This window comes from Dicentrarchus labrax, unplaced genomic scaffold (assembly GCF_905237075.1).
Source record: "Dicentrarchus labrax unplaced genomic scaffold, dlabrax2021, whole genome shotgun sequence".
NCBI classification, from domain to species: Eukaryota; Metazoa; Chordata; class Actinopteri; family Moronidae; genus Dicentrarchus; species Dicentrarchus labrax.
Window position 1 is genome coordinate 21,711,466 of NW_026136709.1, and position 21,773 is coordinate 21,733,238.

The 21,773-nt window shown below is 39.0% G+C and overlaps 1 protein-coding gene across 2 annotated transcripts in view; it reads right to left on the reverse strand.

The window, feature by feature from the left end:
* Positions 1–12,931: 12,931 nt before the first annotated feature.
* Positions 12,932–21,773, reverse strand: part of LOC127369647 (vasoactive intestinal polypeptide receptor 2-like) — a 28,555-nt gene continuing 19,713 nt past the window's right edge. For both annotated transcript variants that reach the window (XM_051411205.1, XM_051411206.1), the window contains 9 exons: positions 20,411–20,508; positions 19,233–19,371; positions 18,104–18,254; positions 17,238–17,298; positions 16,779–16,848; positions 16,071–16,162; positions 15,508–15,646; positions 15,343–15,384; positions 12,932–15,227 (listed from right to left, as the gene is read on the reverse strand). In XM_051411205.1, the coding sequence (XP_051267165.1) occupies positions 15,054–15,227; positions 15,343–15,384; positions 15,508–15,646; positions 16,071–16,162; positions 16,779–16,848; positions 17,238–17,298; positions 18,104–18,254; positions 19,233–19,371; positions 20,411–20,508 (966 nt within the window). In that variant the 3' untranslated portion in view covers positions 12,932–15,053. The remainder of the gene's footprint in view (positions 15,228–15,342; positions 15,385–15,507; positions 15,647–16,070; positions 16,163–16,778; positions 16,849–17,237; positions 17,299–18,103; positions 18,255–19,232; positions 19,372–20,410; positions 20,509–21,773) is intronic.

A 21,773-nucleotide genomic window follows, 5' to 3' on the forward strand; every position in this document is an offset into this window, starting at 1 on the left:
GATATTCTGTAGAAGCATTATATTTTTAAGAAGTACACACTTGAACACTTGTAGTGTGTATATCGCCTCATTTCATTGATTTCAAGGGGAAGCCAACATAAATACTAATACATTTGATATTGTAGTCTGCCGTTAAATAGGAAGACTGTGACCAGTGCAGCTGTTCGGGTGTTTTAAACACAAAGTTTTTGTGCACAGTGCTCCATCGTCAGCTCTCAAAAATAAATGAAGTATTGGATCAGGGCTCAGTATCAGAAGATACTCATTAAATGAGTCAGGCATTTTAACTGTGGTATCTAATTGGTAACGAGAATCATGGAATTTCACTGGTATTTGTATCGGGACATCCCTACCACATATATTAGTTTGAACTCACTATAGTTTAATGTGATCACAATGACTCTGTTTCATTTCACAGTGTAAGAAGTGTAACAGAGTGAGGAACAGGAAAAGCCCAACCTGCTCTCGCTGTATCAGATTATTTAAAAGGCTGACTTATGTTCACTGACTTATGAACCATCAAAGGGATTTCAGCTGTTTTCCAGAATACATACATACATGTATATAGATACAGTCGAACAGGATTCTAGTTCAAAAACATCTTTCTACTACAAATAAATATGCTCTATCCATCTCTCATGTTCTCTGTTCTTCTCAGGGCGCCCTTTTTTTAAAGATTTAGTTCGTCCTCCATGCTGCATTGAGGTCACCACTCGTAATATCACCAAGATGGTGATTGGAAACACGTATAGAAAACAATCTGCTGACCCTCCCTGTGTGGAGGCTATAATGTAAGTTTATACATGTTGCCCAACACTCAAACATACACGCGTAGAACAATCCTCATCACTCTATTTAATTATTTTTTTCAGTTTTACCACAAGAAAAAGACCAGCTTGCGTTGAGCCCAATAGTGAATGGGTGAAGAATCGTAAGTTGTACCAACATACACACACACACACACACACACACACACACACACACTGATGTCTCTCTCTCTCTCGCTCTCTCTCTAGTCATCGCCAATATGACAAAGCTGTGAAGCATTGCCGCCTCTGATGGAAACATTTTCCTTCTACTTTTTGAGAACCTGCAACTTCACTCACATATTGTGCTGCAACAATCAGCCTGAATGTTCATACCTCAATGCTTGCAACTGAGATCAAACTAAATAATAAAAAAACAAAGTGTAATATGAAGCAATAAACATATTTTCTATCCCAAACCATGACGGTTTTTTTGTTTGTTTTCTCAATAAATGTTTAAATCAAAAATAAAATATTTTGCTGACCTTGGCCTTCTTAGAAGTCAAGTCATGTTGCTTAATTTCTCATAAGTCTCACAGTTGAAATTAACTGGTATATTGACTAATACAGACGCTGCAAATAGAGAAGAAGGGATGATTACAACAGTGAAGTTCATAAGTTTAGTCTGTTTCGGAGTAGTATTTAATTTCTTCCCGTGGGAGTTGAAAGAAAACTAACGGCAAGTGAAAACTAAAGGAAATTAGGAAACTAAACTTTTATGCCTCCTGTGATGAATTTCATCCTGTTCTGGGAAAGTGTTTCTTATTGAGTAATTAACTTCTTTAGAGTGAGAAAAAGAACCTTTGATATCTCTCACTACACTGACCAGCATGAGCAACACAGATTTTAAAGTTTACGTCACAACCAGTGGGCCACAGATAGAGTAGGGGAGTCAGAAAGTACTAAGAGACGGACTAAGTTGGTTTTGATCTTTGAATGGGATTTGATGATTACAAAAATATCAAATGTCACCAGGTTCATCACGTAAAATCGCCTTTTTGGTGTGGGACACCCCAGTTAGTGGGGCTCTCTCTCAACACAAAGTGTTTTGGTTTGACTCAACAAAACATCTGGGTCTGTCGTCTGATCACTGCCTTTATGTGCTGTGTTGATTCGGTTTGTCTGATTGGACTGCCCTCATGTTGAAAACTTTGATTTTGCACTGATAACCTGACTTATTCTCTCTGCTCTCTAGTCATTTAAAATATGACAGCTGTGCAGGTGTGAAGCAACTTGTAAAAAGTTTAGTCAGAAACAAATAAATGCTGTATTTCAAACCAGGAAGCATGTTTATTATTTGTTTTCTCTAGGATCTATTCTTAACACAAAGTTCCTTTGCAGTTTTGCCACAGTCAAAAAACTTGACTGAAGATTTACAACAATTTGATATAAAGTTATTGAATTTTTTGGTAATAGAACATTAACTTTAGTTTTGGTGAACTCTGAAACTGTGCGTGTACATACACTGATCTGGTTATCAGGGCTCCTGTCAGTGGGTGGGATATTTTAGGCAGCAAGTAAACATTTTGTCCTCAAAGTTGATGTGTTGGAAGCAGAAAAATGGGCTTAGACAAGGGCCACATTGTGATGGCTAGACGACTGGGTCAGAGCATCTCCAAACCTGCAGCTATTGTGCAGTGTTCCTGGTCTGCAGGGGTCAGTACCTATCAAAAGTGCTCCAAGTAAGGAAACGCCTTCTTAGAAGTCAAGTAGTGTTGCTTAATTTCTTATAAGTCTCACAGTTGAAATGAACTGGTATATTGACTAATACAGATGCTGGAAATAGACAAGAAGGGATGATTACGACAGTGAAGTTTGTAAGTTTAGTCTGTGTTGGAGGGGTATTTAATTTATTCCCGTTGGAATCAGTTGATCGGCTGGAAGCAAGCGAAAATGAAGCTGAATGAGGAAACTGAACTGCTATGCTAACAGTAACAATGCTTACTGTGATGAATTTCATCCTGTTCTGAGGAAGTGTTTCTTATTGAGTAATTAACTTCTTTAGAGTGAGAAAAAGAACCTTTGATTTCTCTCACTACACTGACCAGCATGAGCAACATAGATTTTAAAGTTTAAGTCAATCTTAAAACTGCATGTCGAAGTATCCTTGAGCAAGATACTGAACCCCAAATTGCTCCCGATGCTGTGCTGTGTCGGTAAGTGAATGTGCATGAAAGCGCAAATGTGGCATGTAGTGTAAAAGTGCCTTGAGTGGTCGAAAGACTAGAAAGAAGACTATACAGGTACATTTACAACAAATTGGCCCATGGTTGAACCTAAATACTGAACCCTGACCTAAACAATAAAATGTAAGATTTCAAGCTCAGTTCAACATACTTTATATCCCGTAAAACTCCTAATAATAGCCCGGCGTTTATTTGCTTTAATCACTGAACTCCCCCTGCTTTTATTTGGGACAGGCGTCTATTTGGGACAGGCGTTTAATTCCTTTAACACAAAACTAAACTAAACTCTAACTGCTGCTTCTCTTGAGATTTATTCAGCAAATTTGACAACTAACATGATGATTATGATGCTTCAGAGGTTTTTTCCCGTCTCTCTTGTTACCGGTAAGTCAGAATGAATTAACGTTATACTTTGTTGTTGATCGTTTTCGTAAAGTATAGCGAAAGATTGAATTGTGGAGAATCTATAACTGATCTAACGATGTGCAGCATGTACATACTGACAGAAGTTTAAACATTTATATTTGTGTAGGAGATTGAAACGACTTAAAACTCAGGCGACCCGGTGGGTTTTAAGAGGTTTTATACATCGAGATAATTTCTATAAAATCCAGACCAGGCCTCTATTGGAGACCTGCATTTATTTGTCAAAACGTGTAGCCACACCAGGCTTTTAATTGAGACCTGCATCTATTAGGGACCCTGCTTTTATTGGAAGATTTACGGTATGCAACAACTGTGCTAAAGCATGTGAGGATAACCAGAAAGAAATTCTATCTCCATCTTTTTATCTCCAGCAGGGATGTAAAATACATTGTCACTGTGATCTTTTGCATGTTGTCCTATCATTAAACTAGACAGTTAGGAAATTCTAAAGCATTGACACAGGTGATGTGTTTGAACTTGAATTTTTTAACTAGACTTTAGTGCCATCTAGTGGCTGTTACAGGTGTGAAGTGAAATGTAGAACTAGATGTTTACACAATCAGTTGCCAATTTATGAGGTTCACTGCGCCAAACCATCTACAGCATATATGAACCATTAGATACAAGACACTGCGTGAGTGAAATAATGGATTAGTTTAATTTAATTAACCAGTGCTGATGGATGTATTCATGTGTTTATTAACAAGTGTATTTATCAATGTCTACACGTTATTGAATACAATGTTATGCTCAGGTAAAGTTTGCAAATTCATCAAAGCCAGGCGACAATGGATGACTTTTCAATGAAAACAACATTTGCACAAAGCAAGCTGATCCACTTTTCCATGTTGATAAGAGCATTAAAATAAGAAAAAATAATGGGACAAAAAGAAATCAAGGGACATTTAGAATAGATAAAAATGTGCGATTAATTGCGAGTTAACTATGACATTAATGTGATTAATCGTGATTAAATATTATATATTATATATTTATTTATTTATTTATTTGAAAGCTTGGGATATCTTTCATCTAAAGGAGATGTGGGCCAATCTCGACATTGGTCAGAAACGATGTTGCATATCCTGCATGTTTATGAGTTAGACTTAAGTCATCAAAAGATTGTACACGCTGTAGAGTTTTCAGATAATGATCAAATATGAAACCATGACATGCGGCAGCTGTGGTTGGTGGTTGGAACATTCAATTAACCACAAAAACATTAAGTTGATCTGCATTTCCTTCAAACTTCAGCATGTCTATGCACAGGAAATAAAACGTCTGTTTATCATGTTATCATCACCCAATCTTGTCATTCATTTTCCATTTCAGTCTTCCATTCACACCAAGTAGTACTTTACCTCCTCCAAAAATTCACACACAGACGAATGTGTGTGAATTTATGCCAAATTAAAGAGGAAACTTGACTCTATGTGAGAACTAATTTTGTCCGTTATTAGTCAGTGCCACAAATAAGGTGCTGCCACTGACGTGTTTCTACTATTTTTGTAAAACAACTGCACAAACAGACTGTAAATTAGTAATTATTTTTATGGGTCATAAACTGCTATGTGAAACCTGGCTAACAGCAATTCCTGGGCTGCTGTACTGTGTTTTTACCCTCTATTAAATGACTATCTGATGCTTATGGCGTTGTCTGATGGCTTATACAAGTTTAGAGGCTCAAAGGCATCAGTGTGCTTCAAATAAAGTGTTTGTTGGATTGTCAAACAGCGTCTGACCCAACATACAGCAAATCTCGGGGTCCAGCAGGAACCAGTTTGTCAAAGTTGTTTACATCTTGCACACACACAAAGGCAATACAGTGTTTTAACCCTGGACCCTGCCTAATACACTGTGAAACTGCCAGATACAGCGACAACTGTCACCTGTCAACTGAAACGTTTAACCTAAACATTCTAACTTTACATTAATCACCAGAATTATCCCACACACATACTTTATGTATGACTTGTCTAGTGGTGGGCTGTTTCTTTGTGCTGACATCAGTTTGCTGAGTCACAACCAAAGCATGTCTTCTCTCTGTGGTGTAAATGACCTGATTCACAGGCCCCTCTTAAACCAGGAAGTGACAAGTTGCTGCCTCTTGTCATTAAGGTGAGTAAATTTGGCACCCAGCCCTGCAGTGGGCACAGGGGGCAATGTGGTAACAGGCTACTGAAACTCTCACTGTGTGATTTAGGTGATGCAGTCAGAATCAGTGCCAGCCTTGGTGGTCTGACAGGGTCTTCACTCTTACTCAGTCTCCAAAGGTGAGACCAGTGGCATTTTAGGTTTGGGTCAATCATTCAGGGTCATGTGCTGCTTCCCAGTAATCTTGCTGGGGCTTGTTTTCTTCATAAAGACGGAGCTGAAGAGCTAGAAAATCCATTGCAGTAAAACTGAAGGTCGTAGCTGCTGTAGCTCTCAAGTCTCCCTTCTTTTTGGTTTCAGATTTGTCTTGATGACTTTTGTTCTTCGTTCACTTGGCTGGAACAGTCTTGTGTCTCGACAAAGTCAAGAAGGGTTTTCTTTCTTACTGTAGGTCAGACTGGCCAGTTGATCTGATTTTGCCTCATTAATAAAACAGTTTATAAGCATAATTTAATGTGACATAAATTAAACTGTGTCTATTTTGTCCTCATCTCTTGTATTCTGATAAATGTTTCTATCATTTAGCTAAATTGTTGTGTTGTTTCCACTAGATTATTTACTTATGTCTCAGTCTTGGGTCATGACAAATGACCGAATAGCAAATATTAGAATGACTACTGCACCACCGGCTATTTCCTGTCCCTGGTTCACGCTCAACTCAAGATTAATCAATTTAGCATAACCGGGACAGAAACAGTGGTTGTGCTAAAACTTTCTGTTTCATGTTAGTTACAGAGCGAAATGAAAACATGTCAAAAGGTGTTTTTGTGTCACTCAGTTAATTTCCTCCAGAGCAGATGGTGCAGATCTAATGAGACAGGCTGTAGTTGGAAATGCGATTGCGATATGATTCACAATTAGTCTGAATGATCATTTTTCATGAATCACAATTTTAATTTTAAAAGAAAACTAATAAAAGTTTCTGTGATTTGCATATTGCACTCGGCCATATTGTGATTTTGATGATGTTTCTATATTGTGCAGCTCTACAGGTAATATAAACTCAGGACCATGTAGTTTTATATCTTCATTATGTAATACTTTAACAAGTTTAGGGGATTGGTTGCTGGGTTGCAAGTAGAAAAATACAAAATCATTGATTTTAATTCAGATTGAGGAGCATTAGAAGCATTTGGGCCTCATTTTTGGGCCAATAAGGATGAAATTAAAGTGCTTTGTCTCCACTTAATCTGTGCACATTTCACTTTACTCTTTAAATGGTAAATGGAGCTGTATTTGTAGATTGCCTTTCTATTCTTCCGACCGCTCAAAGTGCTTTTACACTACGTGCCACATTCGCCCCTTTCACACACATCCACACAGTATTGGCAAAGTGCATCGAATCCTCTTTAAGGTGAAGTTGAAACAGTTGACTATATCACAGTACTGCGGAATATGAGTCACAGCAAACCTGATTTGAGACATGATTCATGATCGATCAGGCCCACGAGCCGGATCCAACCCACTGAGAGGTTCCATGTGGAACCAAAAGGTATCTTGAATGCTATGAAATATTATATTTGTTATAACTTACAAAAACAATCTGTATCATTCAAGCGAGTTCTACGTTATCTGTGTCTACCGGTAATGACAATATAACATCAACACAGTCAGACAAGTATTTTTTTAAATAGTTTCCAATGACCCCAGATTTCCCAGATGGCTCTGTGTATCTGTGTGACTTTGATGCCCTCGCTGACGCTAATTAGACTTAATTCCTCCCACTGAGTAAGAAAGCAACTTCACATTTATGTCCAGCCTACAGTAGCCTGATTAATAACTCATGCGCCCTCCTCCCCTCCCCATATTAATCTGATCAATTACCGTCATACCTGTTATAATTCCTTCTTGTGAACAGGAAACAAAACTGAAAACAAAAAAAATGCTGTCTAAATATGTTACTCATGATAATGCGAGACAGGTAGCATGAACCATCGTTTTCACTTTGTGTTTGCCTGCATATACTATATAAATGTGTGTGTGTGTGTGTGTGTGTGTGTGTGTGTGTGTGTGTGTGTGTGTGTGTGTGTGTGTGTGTGTGTGAGTGTGCTTGTGCCAGCAGAAATGTGTCAGGATGTTTCTCAGAAAGATGGTGGTTTGAAGTCGGCACAAAGAGCTAAAGAAATTCTCTGATGAGGGGTGGAGGTGTGATAGTACCATGACCACAAAACACATACATACACACACACAGTATACACACACACACACACACAAATACACAAATACACACAGAAGCACGTCATCAACACTGCACACAACCAAACCCACCAAGATTATCATACTGCGCTTACCAATAAAAACCCAAACGTCCTTCAGCTTGTGTAGTTGCAGCCTGATCAGACAACCAGACAAACAGACAACCAGACAGCGCATTGGTCAAAATGTCTACGAGGATCCTGTCCATCACTCTCCTCCTGTTCTCATTGTGTCTGTGCTTCCAGGCCTCTGCAGGCAACCGTAAGTACCAAATAATTACCACATTATACTGAGCCAGGCATTAAATTGCATTGAGCTGGTGCTACATAATTGTCTTCCTGCTTTATTTTACACTACTTTGATGCAAGTCTATTTGTCCTCCATCTCGAATACCTTTCATGTCGGCCTCTATGTGTGTTATGTTTGGTATCCATCACATGGCATTTAGTAGTACGTAGTATGCATTTTACAGAAGTACACACTTGCACACTTCATTTCACTGATTTCAAGGGAAAGCCGACCTGGCAGACATTAATAATAATTACAAGTAGTCGTCAATCCTCTTGCTGTCTGGTCATGTAGAGGCATCAGTATTACATTGAAAGTGTTTCATATCAATTAACATAACCACAGAGATTAGTTTGAACTCACTATAGTCTAATGGGATTTAAAATAACTCTCTTTCACTTCCTCAAAGTGTAAAAAGCGTTAAAGAGTTAAGAGTGAGGCACAGAATAAGCCCGACCTGACTTATGTTCACTGACTGAACCATCTAAGGGATTTCAGCTGTCGTCCATACATGTATATAGATACAATCGAACAAGATTCTAGTTCAAAGTATATTTTCTGCTCTGAAGTAATTTGCTTAGGCCAAATAAATATGCTCTATCAATCTCTCGTGTTCTCTGTTCTTCTCAGGGCGCTATCCTGGCAAAAGGTTTAATCCTCCATGCTGCGTTTCGGTCACCACTGAAAACATCACCAAGGCTGTGACTGGGAACACATACAGAAAACAATCTCCTGACCATCCCTGTGTGGAGGCTATAATGTAAGTTTATATACACGTTGCCCAACACTCAAACATACACACATAGTACAATCCTCATCACTCTATTTATTTATTTTTTCAGTTTCAACACACACAAAGGACCGGCCTGTGTTGATCCCAATAGTGAATGGGTGAAGACACGTAAGTTGTACCAACACACACACACACACACACACACACACACACACACACGTATATGCACAGAAATGCTGATGTTTTTTTTCTCTCTCTCTCTCTCTCTCTCTCTCTCTCTCTCTCCAGTCACCGCCAATATGACAAAGAAGTGAAGTATCGCTTCCTCTCTCAGCAAAACATTTTCCTGCTACTGTTTGAAAACCTGCAACGTGCACTCACATATCGCGCTGCAGCAATCCCCCTGAATGTTCAAACCTCCATGCTTGCAACTGAGATCAAATATATATATATATGCAGAAAGTGTAATATCAAGCATTCAGTGTATTTTCTTTCTGTTTTTTTTAATAAATGTTTAATTGATAACAAGATGTTTTTCTAATCTTGGCCTTCTGAGAGGTCATGTTGTTTCCTTTCTTAAAATAAACCTTACACTTGAAATGAATCGTTGTCTTGACTTATAAAAGCGCTGCAAATAAAGCAGATGATTATGACAGGGAGGTTTTTAAGTTTAGATGTTTTGGAGGGGTAACAAACTTCTTGCTGTGGCTGTCAGTTAATCAACTGGAAGCAAACCAAAAGGCTCAACACAGACTCAAAGAAATAAGGACAAAACTGAAATAGACTAAGTTGGCTTTGGTCTTTTAATGAGATTTATTGACAGCAAAATGTAAAAAAATCGCCCCCTTTATCTGGTAAAATCCCCTTTGTTGTTGTGGGACACCCCAGTTAGTGGGGCTCTCTCTCAACACAATGTAGTCTGTTGTGACTCAACAAACCGTCTGGGTCTGTCCTCAACTGCTGTCTGATCACTGCCTGTATGTGCTGTTTGGATTCTGTTTGCCTGATTGGACTGCCATCGCGTTGAAAACTTTAATTTTGCTTTAAACTCAGTAAACTACCTACCTGCTGAGTCTGTGTGTACATTTTCCTGCTGCTGCCACAACACACCACACACTTAGAATAACACACACTCACAGTAACACAAACATATAATACATAGGCACATTCAATTAATCATCATCGAGAAGTCACACGCAGTCTTGCTTCCAAATGTATTATCAAAAATTAATACATTTTGCATTTCAAACCAGGAAGCGTATGCGTTTCTGTATGTTACATTCTTATTTTGTATTTTATTATTTTTTGATTTTGTTATAAAGTTATTTAATTTTTTGGAATAGATGATTAGATTAGATTTTAGGGGACCCTGTATATCTTCCTAAAGCACTGGCACAGGTGATATGGTTGAACTTTGTAACTGGACTTTAGTGCCATCTAGTGGCTGCTACAGGTGTGAAGAAACTGTGAAAAGTGGATGTTTACACAGTTGCCAATTGAATTAGGAACACCTAGCTAAACCTAATGCTCCCTTGGTGATCGTTATAATGTTTTGTTGAAACTGATTTAGAGAGGTGATGTACCATCCTACCTGTACCCTCCTTTCTGAGGCTGCAGTTTCTGCTGCAGTTTGCAGTGCTTTTGACACGTCTAAACCACATCCTTGACAGTAACCCTCAACAAAATGCACATAAAAAACAGTGAGATTGAAAGACTAGTGTAAAGAAACACACAATAAATCTTACCATATCAGCCAGACCTCAGTATGACCTTTGACAGGATGCGCAGTAGACCAACTGTGCATCTTGGTGTGGGCTGAACGACATGAAAGCAACTACAGAGGCAAAGAAATAATAATGACCTCACATTTCTCACTAAGTACATCCTCGTGTACACACAATGATGCATAATGCACATAAACACACACTGACACCTACATGTGGTAAGTCGGGGGAGTCCTGCTGTGTGTAAGATTGCCTCCTGCCTGCAGAGAGAAAGAAATTAAAATGGAAATAGAGCACAGAGAGAAGGTGAGGTGTCAGACAATATGGATTGCAAAGTCGCTCTCTTTGACGTCTAACCTTACACAAGTATATATATTTTTTTCCTGTGTGTGTCTTTGTCTCGTACAGTGGATATGAATCTGTCTGCTTTTAAGTAAATTGTTTGTTAACCTTGTCTCTCTGTCCAATAAAACCACAGAGTTCACCTTGATACTCGTCAATCTGAGGCAAACTGCGCCTCATCTGGAGGTGAGATGAGGGATGTAATAGCTGTAAGGACGATGGAGAGAGAGATAGAGAGAGAGAGAGAGAGAGAGAGAGAGAGAGAACACATACCAAAGGAGGTAAAGTGAAAGAATACAGATTGATAGAAGGAGAAAATAACCCGGAGTAGCTGGAGGGGTGGAGGAAAAAAGCAGACGGTGGCTCTCAGGAGGCTAATTGAAAAGATGAAGGTGAGGGAGAAGAGGACACAGGAGGACTGATGTCTGTTTATTGTTTCTGGTGAGTGGATGATTCTGACTGTGAGTGTTTGTGCTTGACTTGTAACTTAAATTGAAGGCAAAGGTAAGGGGGATGAACTTTCAGCTGCAGTGGTTTCTTCAAAATACTTTATTTATGTAAAAATGACAACTTACAGCTCAACTGAGAGTTTATTTGTTTTAATATTCAATATGAGGTGTGGACAAAATCTGTAAATATGAAAGAAAGACATCAGAACATCTTTGGCAAACCTTTAAAAAACTGTTTTCACTGCATAAATTACAAGTATATACAATGCTATATACTTTATATCAATCTCGCTCACCTTTGGCTCTGCTGACTGAGTTTCACCTTTACCAACGACATCATTTCAAAGTCTCGCATCACTCCTATATGTGCTGAAATGTTTCACAATCCAAAGTAAATAAGACCCCTCCCAGGGGAAAAATAAAGTCTCCCAACAATAAAATAGTTTCAGTTTCTTCTGTTTACCAGTGGAGCGACATGCTGTCTTCCTCATTGACCTCTAACCTCTGAAAGCACGGGTCAGTGGGAGCTGTCAAGTGCAGATAAACACAAACACACACACACACACACACAGCAGTGATGGGTTTACTGAAGGCCAATGGAAACATAAACACTAGATAAGTACAGAAAATAGAAGCAATTTAAAGGACAAACTAACACAAAGCTCCATTAAAGGTTGATTCACATCATTTTTATTCTCATTAAAGCATCTGCATATTTAATGTTTCTCCACTCATTCGTTCAGGTTTTTCCTTTTATTTGTCCCCTGTCCTGATGTCTAAAGATAAACATGAAAGAAACATAAAATATGTAAGATAACACCCGAAAGTGCTCATGAAGGTGTATTAACTCCTCAAACTGAAAATGATCTTCATATTATATATAATATTAACTGTGTACCTAATAAACTTTTTTCCTTTTTGGCTGTATTTTTCTTTGATATTTAATCAGTTATGTGAGCATTAATGCATAAGTTGATGTTTGCACAGCTTCTTCTCCACAAGTTCATTATTTTCCTTTATAGTACACCTTATAGTGCAATATTGTCGTCATATCAGTGAGTTAAATAAATTAATGTGGTCAGTTTAACCCCTCCTCACCAGTGAGAGTGAACTGTAGCCACGTCGGTATTGTCAGTATTGTTTGGTTTCTTGCTGTTAAATAAAATACAATGTACGTACTTTTTCTCAAGTCTTTTGTTTTTATGACACAGAGGGAAATATTAAACTTTTTACTTCACTTACTATTAACAGCTTTAATTTACTAGTTACTTTACAGATTTTTGGATCTGAAAACTTCCAGCAGAGATGATTAACTGGCATTTTTCATACAATAACATTTCACAGTTGCGGCTTCATTAAATGTGAAGATTTGCTGCTTTTCCTTGTAATTATTTTGTTGTTTAAATGTATTTATAATAATTTTAATCCATAATTAAAATAAACATTAGTTGCAAGTCTTGTACAAAACAGTTCAAAATGAGCTCAGCCAACTACGACAGTAAAATCCTGCTTTTATATGAACACACAAGTCATAATAATCTAATATATCATATATAATAGTATGGTATATTTCTACTTTTAATACTTAATAGCATGTGGGAAAAACAAACAAGCATGACTCGGTCTCTTCGATAAAAGCTTTTATACATAAAACATCACAGTCACAGGTTTACAGTTGTGTTGAGAAGCTTATAAATGTCTCAGTCTCACTCCACCTCATTACATAACCAACATTAATACACTCAACTGTGTAAAAAAAACAAAAAAACAAGACATATAATATGAAACAATCATTCTCTGTACAAGGCAAGAATGGTTTTTTTGGCTGTTTGTGAGCAGAACTGAAACCCTGCTCGTGTTACTGTGAGTCATTTTGGATAAAACGTGTGTGTTCAGCGTCTGATATGATGGAAGATCCTCCCTAACAAATTAGTGGAAAGTCGGTCCATTTTTATTCATTCATCTGCTTCACTTAAAGGCGATAATCCTCTTTTATTGAAGAGTGTTTGTGTCCATAAAAGGTGGGAAAGACTCAAATTCAAGACAAATTCAAAGACATCAGAACAAAACTGTAAATAACAGAAAAGCCACAGTGGTCAAAACCCTCGTTTAGGCACAAAATAAACCTACATATGAAAAATATACAATAAAATAAACGGACAACCATGATACAGTAACCTGTATGCTTTCCTGAACTCCTCTGTTTAGTTCCCAACATGTGGGTCGGGACCCCAACAAGGACTGCAAGATAAGTCTGAGGGGTCATGAGATGATTGGCCAGGGACGAAAGGGACGTTTCTTGTGAACTACTGGATCATTTTTCCCGTTCAGGACTGTAGAAATATTTAAAATATACTGTTACAAGACTTTCTGAAACCAAAGACCACGTGTCTGACTTAAAAGGAAGCTCTGGTTAAAGTTCAGTCAGGAAGACTTTTCTTCTAGGCCTTATTTCCATCCTGCATTCACTCCTCTCACACATAATCTCCTTGCTGTCAGTCTGTCAGTATCAGCTGTTCTCATCAACACACCTGCATTGTTTGGAGGCTTTTATGGCCTTTTTAATTGATAGTGACAGCGGAAGAGTGACAGGAAAGAGAGGGGTTGGATTTGAACCCCTGGCTGCTACAGTCTTGGTACATGGGGCACCAGTCTCTCTCGTAGACCCCTTCACCTCCCCATCACCACCAGCCTCAGCAGAGTCATCAGCCACAAGCACTACTTGACTCCAATTATGACCCTGTTATTAATTTCTGATCATATATATAACTATTTGTATTTTTTCCCCAAGAAAATCTATTTAAATCTGTCCACATGTCATCTAGGGGCCAAGCAGGAGAAACACCACTGCGCACCCTCGGAGTAAACCCAGAGAGTGACCAGATGAGAATGGGTGTAAATGGGAGTTTGGATGATGTGAAGCCATTGTACACAGGTGAGCACAGGTATTTTACAGCCGTTTTAAAAGTCTTTTCTTAAGCAGCTAAAATTGTCATTAAGCTGTAGGAGATATTTTTCAAACCAAATGAGATCAACAATCTGTTATTTATGATAATATTGGTGCAATAAACGGGGGAAAACCACATAAATAATACAGCAATTATAGCTTACATAAGTGATTAGATCAGAATATTTTCACTGATTCATCATCGTTTTAGCTTGTTCATGTTATCTACAAAGCTTAGTTTTTGGGACAAACAGGACAGGATTCGGTGCAACTGCTTGTGATTTGGTCACGAATAATTCTTATTGGACTGAATATGCGCCATCTTTACATACATTCATGGATCTGCCTAGTCTGCTTCCTTAGACTCACTATATTTTAAAAAATAATAATAAATGTACGATTGTCAACACATGTTGTAATTTCTTGGTTATTAATCAAATTATATAACATATTTTGAATACATTTAATACATTGCTTATGGCTTGTTTTTAATCTTTGTAAATAAATGTTCTTCCACTTTGAAGACTCTCCTTCTTCATTTGCAGTTTTTTAATATAATGTTTAATGATATGAAAGGTTCAGTTAGTTGATGCAGGTTCTCTGTTCTGCAGGTTTTCAGCAGGCACTGTTTCATGAACTGAACATTGAAGACACAGTCCGACCAGAAGTCCTTCACCTCAGAAACTCCTGCAGGTTCAGTCCCTGCAGGAGCAAACGATATGTCTATAAAAGAGGCCTTGAGTAAGACTTTGAACCTCTAAATATGAGTGTCTTTACAGAGCTAGACCGTCTCTGTCCCTGGTCAGAGCATAGAGGTCTCAGTCTGTAGGATGGACTGGGCTCGGGAGTTCCTGGGAAATGGAGCAGAGTTTTCGGTGCCGTTTCGGCTGACTGACATGGCGTGCAGCCTGTAGTCCCGCCCCACGTAACGCTTGAGAGATAAACTCCTCCACGTCCTCCTCAGCTCACTCTGGACCTTTTTTAATTACACAAACAAACAAACAAACAAACAAAATGGAGTTCAGCATCTGTGGCGTGAAGCAGATCATTTAATTCACAGAATGATCCGAATTATGTGCGCGTATACTCACCTCGCTGTTGAGGAAACAATAGAGGACAGCCACAATTAGACCCTAAAACACACAAACACACACAAATCTGTTACTGATTAAGCATCATTTTAAAAATTCCTGTTCCTAAGTGTATTCAGCAATATACCTTCCACAGAAGATGAAGTAAAACCCGTCGTACGTTACCTGGAAGGATCCGAGGCCGAGTTCAAAGAAGATCTTGATGTAGTTCATGGTTTTGTTGGTCGGCTCCATCAGGTAGACGAACACCACGTAGTTTATCCCAAATAGGGGGATCAACAGGAGGGTGGACTTAGCCAGGCGTCTAGAGAGAGAAATACACACAGACACAGTCAATACAAACAATAAAACATGATAAACCAACAGTTTTATTGACAGAGGTTTCAAGAAGGGAAAGTTCTCTTCTTTCCCTTCTTTGCTTGTTTTCTGGAATCAACAACCTCCAGCACCATTGGCTGTTTGCACTGGGTGAGACTGTATTTAAAGCCAAACTGTGTGAGAGTATTTAATGCTTGTTGTCATATTTGGTGCAGAACGCAGAGCGAGGTGAAGTTCAAAATGAAGGTTTCCGTGTTTAGAATCACAGCTGTTTCTGTTAATGGTTGCCTGATGAGCTTTGGGACTGAATATGGTGGCCAGATGGTTTCATTATGTCACCTCTAAAAATGTAAAAATGTAATCAAGACGAGATCAGAGGTTAAATATGTCCTGGTGCTCTGGGAGTCTACCTGTATTGTGATCGCTCGTTTCCTCCGACGTCGGTGCAGCGCAGTTTCTGCACCAGGATGCGGATGATGCTGATGAACAGGATGAAGTTGATCTTGTAGAGAAAACACAAAGCAGGGAGGGAATGAATGAGTGAATAGTTGTAGAAAGGTACAAACTCACCCAGCTGTGTGTCATTGAATAAACAATCTCAGTCCCAGTTAAATGTTCCATTAGTGCAACTTTAGCCAAACCCAGCAAGACTAACGTGGAAACAGGCAGCAAATATTTCGTCCACAATAAATCAGGCAGAGCTGCACAGTGGCAGCAAGTAGAAAATATGTTCCTCAAAACAGTAAAGTTCAGCATGCCAACATGTTTATCTTATCTGAAACAGCTTTTAGACTGTTTATAAAAAAGTCTGTGTTGGATGGTGGAAGCACTGGGGGTTTGAAATGTTCCCAGACAACATTTTTGAGTATATGTGGCTGGAAAATGGAAATAAGAAGAGTGATGAAGTGATATAGTTAATTAAAGTGAGGCAAAGAAAGTGGGAATTATGTCAACAGTGTCACTTACTATCACAAAACATCAAAAATCCATCTGCAAAGAGTTTTAGTTTGAGGTTTAAACTGTAAATTCGACTGAAATAATCCTAAATAAGTGCTTTAGTTATGACATTAAAAGTTACTGAACCTCATTATGTGATAAAATGCTGGTGCAAAACTCACAATCACTGATGCGATGATGGGCCAGTTGATCAGTCGGTTGGGGACAGGGTTCTCATTCATCTCCCAACACCTGAAAATAGATTTAAAAATAAGAGCTGCTTGTCCACAACCATCGAATCTCCCAAATGTTATCTGTTGGAAACCTTATTGGTTGAAGCAGTGCTCCTCAAACTGGGAGGAAGGTGAAAGGGTGAACGCGATACAACAAACAAATGCTTACAGGCTAACAACACTATCAAGATTCAGAGTAAAAGTGTTGTCTTTAATTTTAATGTAAGAAACATTAATTTGAGTCTTTTGTGTACAGTTTGAACACCTGATGTTGATTGTATTTAATCATTTAACTTAATTTGATGTATTTCTGGCTGCAGTGCTGATAGAAGCCACTAGAGGCCGACAGTCCTCTCGTTTCCCGGTGCTTCTCAAACACGTTGCTGCTGTCAGAACGTGCAGACTCACCTCGTGTCCTCCAGGTTTATCCTACATATGATCCACGCAACCATGAAAACAAAAGGGATTCCTGAGAGACGGAGAGAGGAGAGAGGAGAGAAAGTCTGTTTAGATTCTCAGTCTGCCAGACACAGAACATCCTCACGAGGTGCCACGCAAGGAAAAATGACGTTCACACACACACACACACACACACACACACACACAGACAGACACCGAGCGCGCACATGAAACAGCAGGAGCTAAATGGTTGTGCATTAGGGAGGAAGTGTTGGTAAAGTGGTGATGGATGGTGGAAGGAGGTGTCACATGGCGGCAGAACGGGACTGAGCGAACACAGAGGCCAGGAGACTGTTTACGAACCGACCTTTCAGGAAATACACCGGTCCACTTTAACAGCATGACGCACTGTCTGTCTGTCTGTCTGTCTGTGTGTGTGTGTGTGTGTGTGTGTGTGTGTCTGTGTGTTATTTGTCCCACATCACACACAGATTGAGACAATCGCTGCACACTTTTCTAAAATCTGTTTCTATCCAATGGCTGTGAAGAAAGCAGGGAAGGCTGTCATCACCAGCTTTGCAGATTTAGGTGGAATATGATGGAAACTTCCCCAAAGGAAAGGAAATGCAGCTACAACAGAGACTGGAAAACTCACATATCACCATATGAACTGTGAAAGCTTCCTTTTATTCTTACTGTATCAACATTGTCAACATTTTAGCCTACCACAGCTTTGGTTACGTATCCTGCTGCATCCAGTCTTCAACCTAAGCTCACCAGCTGCTGGTTTTAACTTCATATTTATTACACAGACATGAGAGTGTACTAACGGGTTACAGAGGTTACAGAAAGGCTCCTCTTATAGCCAACCCTACCCCAGCCGATGAGCATGTAGATGGAGAGGCGGATGGAGTAGTTGTGGATGACGAGCAGCAGCGCGTGCAGGTAGAGACCCTCCACCAGCAGCCAGAAGAAGTTGGCCATGATGAAGTAGTTGAGGAACACCAAGCTGGCCTTGCAACCCACCTACAACAACAACAACAACAACAACAACAACAACAACAACAACAGCAACATACTTTATTACATACATGTGACAACAGTTCAAGTTATGCTCTAGTGACAGCTCAAGAGTGAAATTTAAGACATCACAATACAGATCTTGACCCAATTTATTATTTATTACGGACATTCTTACCCACACTTAACCCTACAGGTGGCATTTTGAATATTTTAAACATTTTAAAACCAGTATTTTAAGCTCCTAACAGATAAATAAAGTTATTTTGGTACTGATTTGAGATCTCAGGTTAATCTGGACTTTTTCACTTAGCAACTTAACCTCCATCTGCATCACTGTGAGCCTGCACCACAAACACCACAGACTTCAGTCTACAGTATGGAAGCTAACTGAGAGTCAATGTGAATTATCCACTAAGCTGTCATTGTAAAATACCAAAACTGGAGATTTAGTAAGTGGAGTCTGGTTTGTGATTAATATTATAGATAGATATAGGTCTGTATGTGATACTGCATGTGAACGGTAGTGTGATTGTACATGTGTGCTCCTACATTAACTGAATGCCCAAGACAAGTTTATCCTAAGGGGAGACAATAAAGGATAATCTAATTATATCATATTACGCATCCGTTGGTACCAACCCCGCTAGCATGTCGGGAAGCAACGCTCCAAAGTTAGGCAAAATTTTGGAGACGGAAAAACTGAGATGGACATTTTCAAAGTGATCCCTTGACCTCTGACCTCAAGATATCTGAATGAAAATGGGTTTTATGGGTACGCACGAGTCTCCCCTTTGCAGACATGTCCACTTTATGCTAATCCAAAGCACTTTGGGGCACAACACATTCAGTATTGGAATTACATAAAGTGGGAAAGACTGGAAAGCTGAGACACACACTTCATGTCGCCCCTGCATAAATCAGTGCCTTCAAAGCAGTCTGGACACGCCCGTGAGTACAGTAAAATAAATGTGCGTGTCTCACCAGCGAGGGCTGAGTGCTGCAGTCCGTGGTCTCGTCGTCTGAGAAGAGCAGGGTGTCTTTGGTCAGCACGGCCACGGCTCGCAGCATGAACGATACAAACAAGTTCAGATGGATGTAGTTCCTCGTACAGTGGAGCCTCCTGCACACACACACAAGTATGTCGAGAAGTGTGTTTATAGAAGGTGTCGGGGTGTGAATCCAGTGAAGGATGTGGTATCTAAACACACTGATAGCAGCCGAGGGAACAGCTGGAGTCGATCCAGGCTGAGCAGCGGCGTTTCATTCGTCTCACACATTTTTACAACTAACTGTTATCGCCCTGTGTGCTCTGTGTGTTGGGAAACATTAGCGAGAGAGTGTGTACGTACGTTTATGTTATATATCCTGAGCAATCCTTCATATAGCCGAGTTAAAAGCACTTATTCCTCCTAAGGTTGAGGTCATTGCAAAACATGTCTGGTATTTTTCTCAGTAAATGTCGCAACATCGACTCCAAACCGTCGACAATCATCTTGAATGTTTATTAAAATAATCTTAAATTTCATAGAAATGTAACTCGAGGGAGGAGAAATATGTGTGAGCTTCTGCAAGATGATTTATAATAAACTAAATCATACTTGATCCAGTTTATTTTTGGATAGAGAATTTAAAAGCAGATCGTGTAATGATTCTCTGTGCTTTCTTTTCCCATCAGGAGGAAAACAATTGTCAGAATTTTATTAACAAACAAACAAACAAACAAAATTGTGGAGCATTTAATAGTTGTAAATATGAATGCACGTATGAAATACATATTAATGCAAATATTTGTAAGACAAAAATTCCTGAATACTTGGTTGACATAAAGCTCATTTATATTACAGTGAGTGAGTCGAGCTGTGAATGAAAAGTATGCAGAATTATAAAAGAAATAATCTAAAAACAAAAGTATAAGACATAAACAAAGTACCAGTTTGCGTTTTGCCTTTACCTTATAACATCAACTCTCCTACAAGTGTCTTAGTCCAGTTTTTCCAGAGTTTCTCTTTTTAGTTTCAGGTAGTTTGAACACCTTGTGCCACTGGTTTAACTGGTGTGTGTGTGTGTGTGTGTGTGTGTGTGTGTGTGTGTGTGTGTGTGTGTGTGTGTGTGTGTGTGTGTGTGTGTGTGTGTGTGTGTGTGTGAGTGTGTGTGTTCACCTGAACAAACAGATGATGATGGTGCTGGTGAGCAGAGCGATGAGCGACAGGCTGTGGCCCAGAGTGGACAGTATCCTCACCACCCTGTAGAAGACCAGCTGGACACACAAACACAGAAAACAGGTTTATTGTGAACTGATAGATGGTTTAATGTAATAATGTGATGATGTGAAAGAGAGGAGGGTTGTCTTCCGCAAAGTATATCATGTGTTACTAAATACCAACTAATGTCACTGTTCAAGGAAAAGGCTACTTACATGTAAAAGCAAATTATTTATTGAACTTAATTTAATCACTGTCGATTAAATGCCGATGATGTGACGAACTGAGGAAGGTGCATGAATGCATAAATATAAAAATTCATTAGAAATATACATTTAACATTGTTAATAATTAACATTTTACATGGTACAGGTAAATAAAAGCACTCATTATTTCAGAATCATATAGATTATATTATTAATCAATGCACTGATGTGTTCATCACTTTAATGCTGCAGCTGGCAAAGGTGGAGCTCATTTTAATGACTTTATACCCTCCTGCTTAGCGTAAACCTATAATAATACGGAGTAAATGGAATAAAAAAGTAAAATATTTTCCTCTGAGATGTTGTAGAATAGAAGAACAAGAACCTCAGAACTGGAGTTAATTGGTTTCTTATAAAGGCAGACTAATAAATCCACTAGGTGGCGCTGCTTTCTCTATTTTCTATTTTTTTAATCTACACATTAAATACAGAAATGACTGTGTGAATAATTATTGTTCACTCCTCCGACGAGCAAACAAAGCTGTAACCTGGAAACTGAGAAGCTCTGGAGGAGCCTTGTGTGGTCATTTATTGAGCTGAAGGATGGAGAATAATAAACACCCTGAAGCCTCCTTATGCCTTGGAAGAAGACCCACGGAGGAGTTTTATAAATGCTTTGTCAGAGATGTTTTTATGTTTCATTAAATCATAATAAAAAATAAAAAATAAAATCAGTTCAGTAATTCCCAGGCTCATTTTTTTATCAACAGAAACTCTTCGAGCTCCCGGTGTCTTCTTGTTTCTTTCACAATAAGATCAAGACGAGAATCTGGTCCATTTCAAAACTCCACAAACTCTCCACAAACTCTTCAGGCCGACACACAGACATGGATCTGGACTTTAGAGCTGCGTGAGTGTGTGTCGGTGCCTGGTGTTCATCGCTCTCATCATTTATAAACAACATTCCCCATGTCTGACACACCATCTGGCGATTAACTGGACATTCTCACACACACACACACACACACACACACACACACCCTCACACACACTATCACAGTATACATTTAGACATGCATGCATAAGCACATGCACTCAAACATACACTAACTATA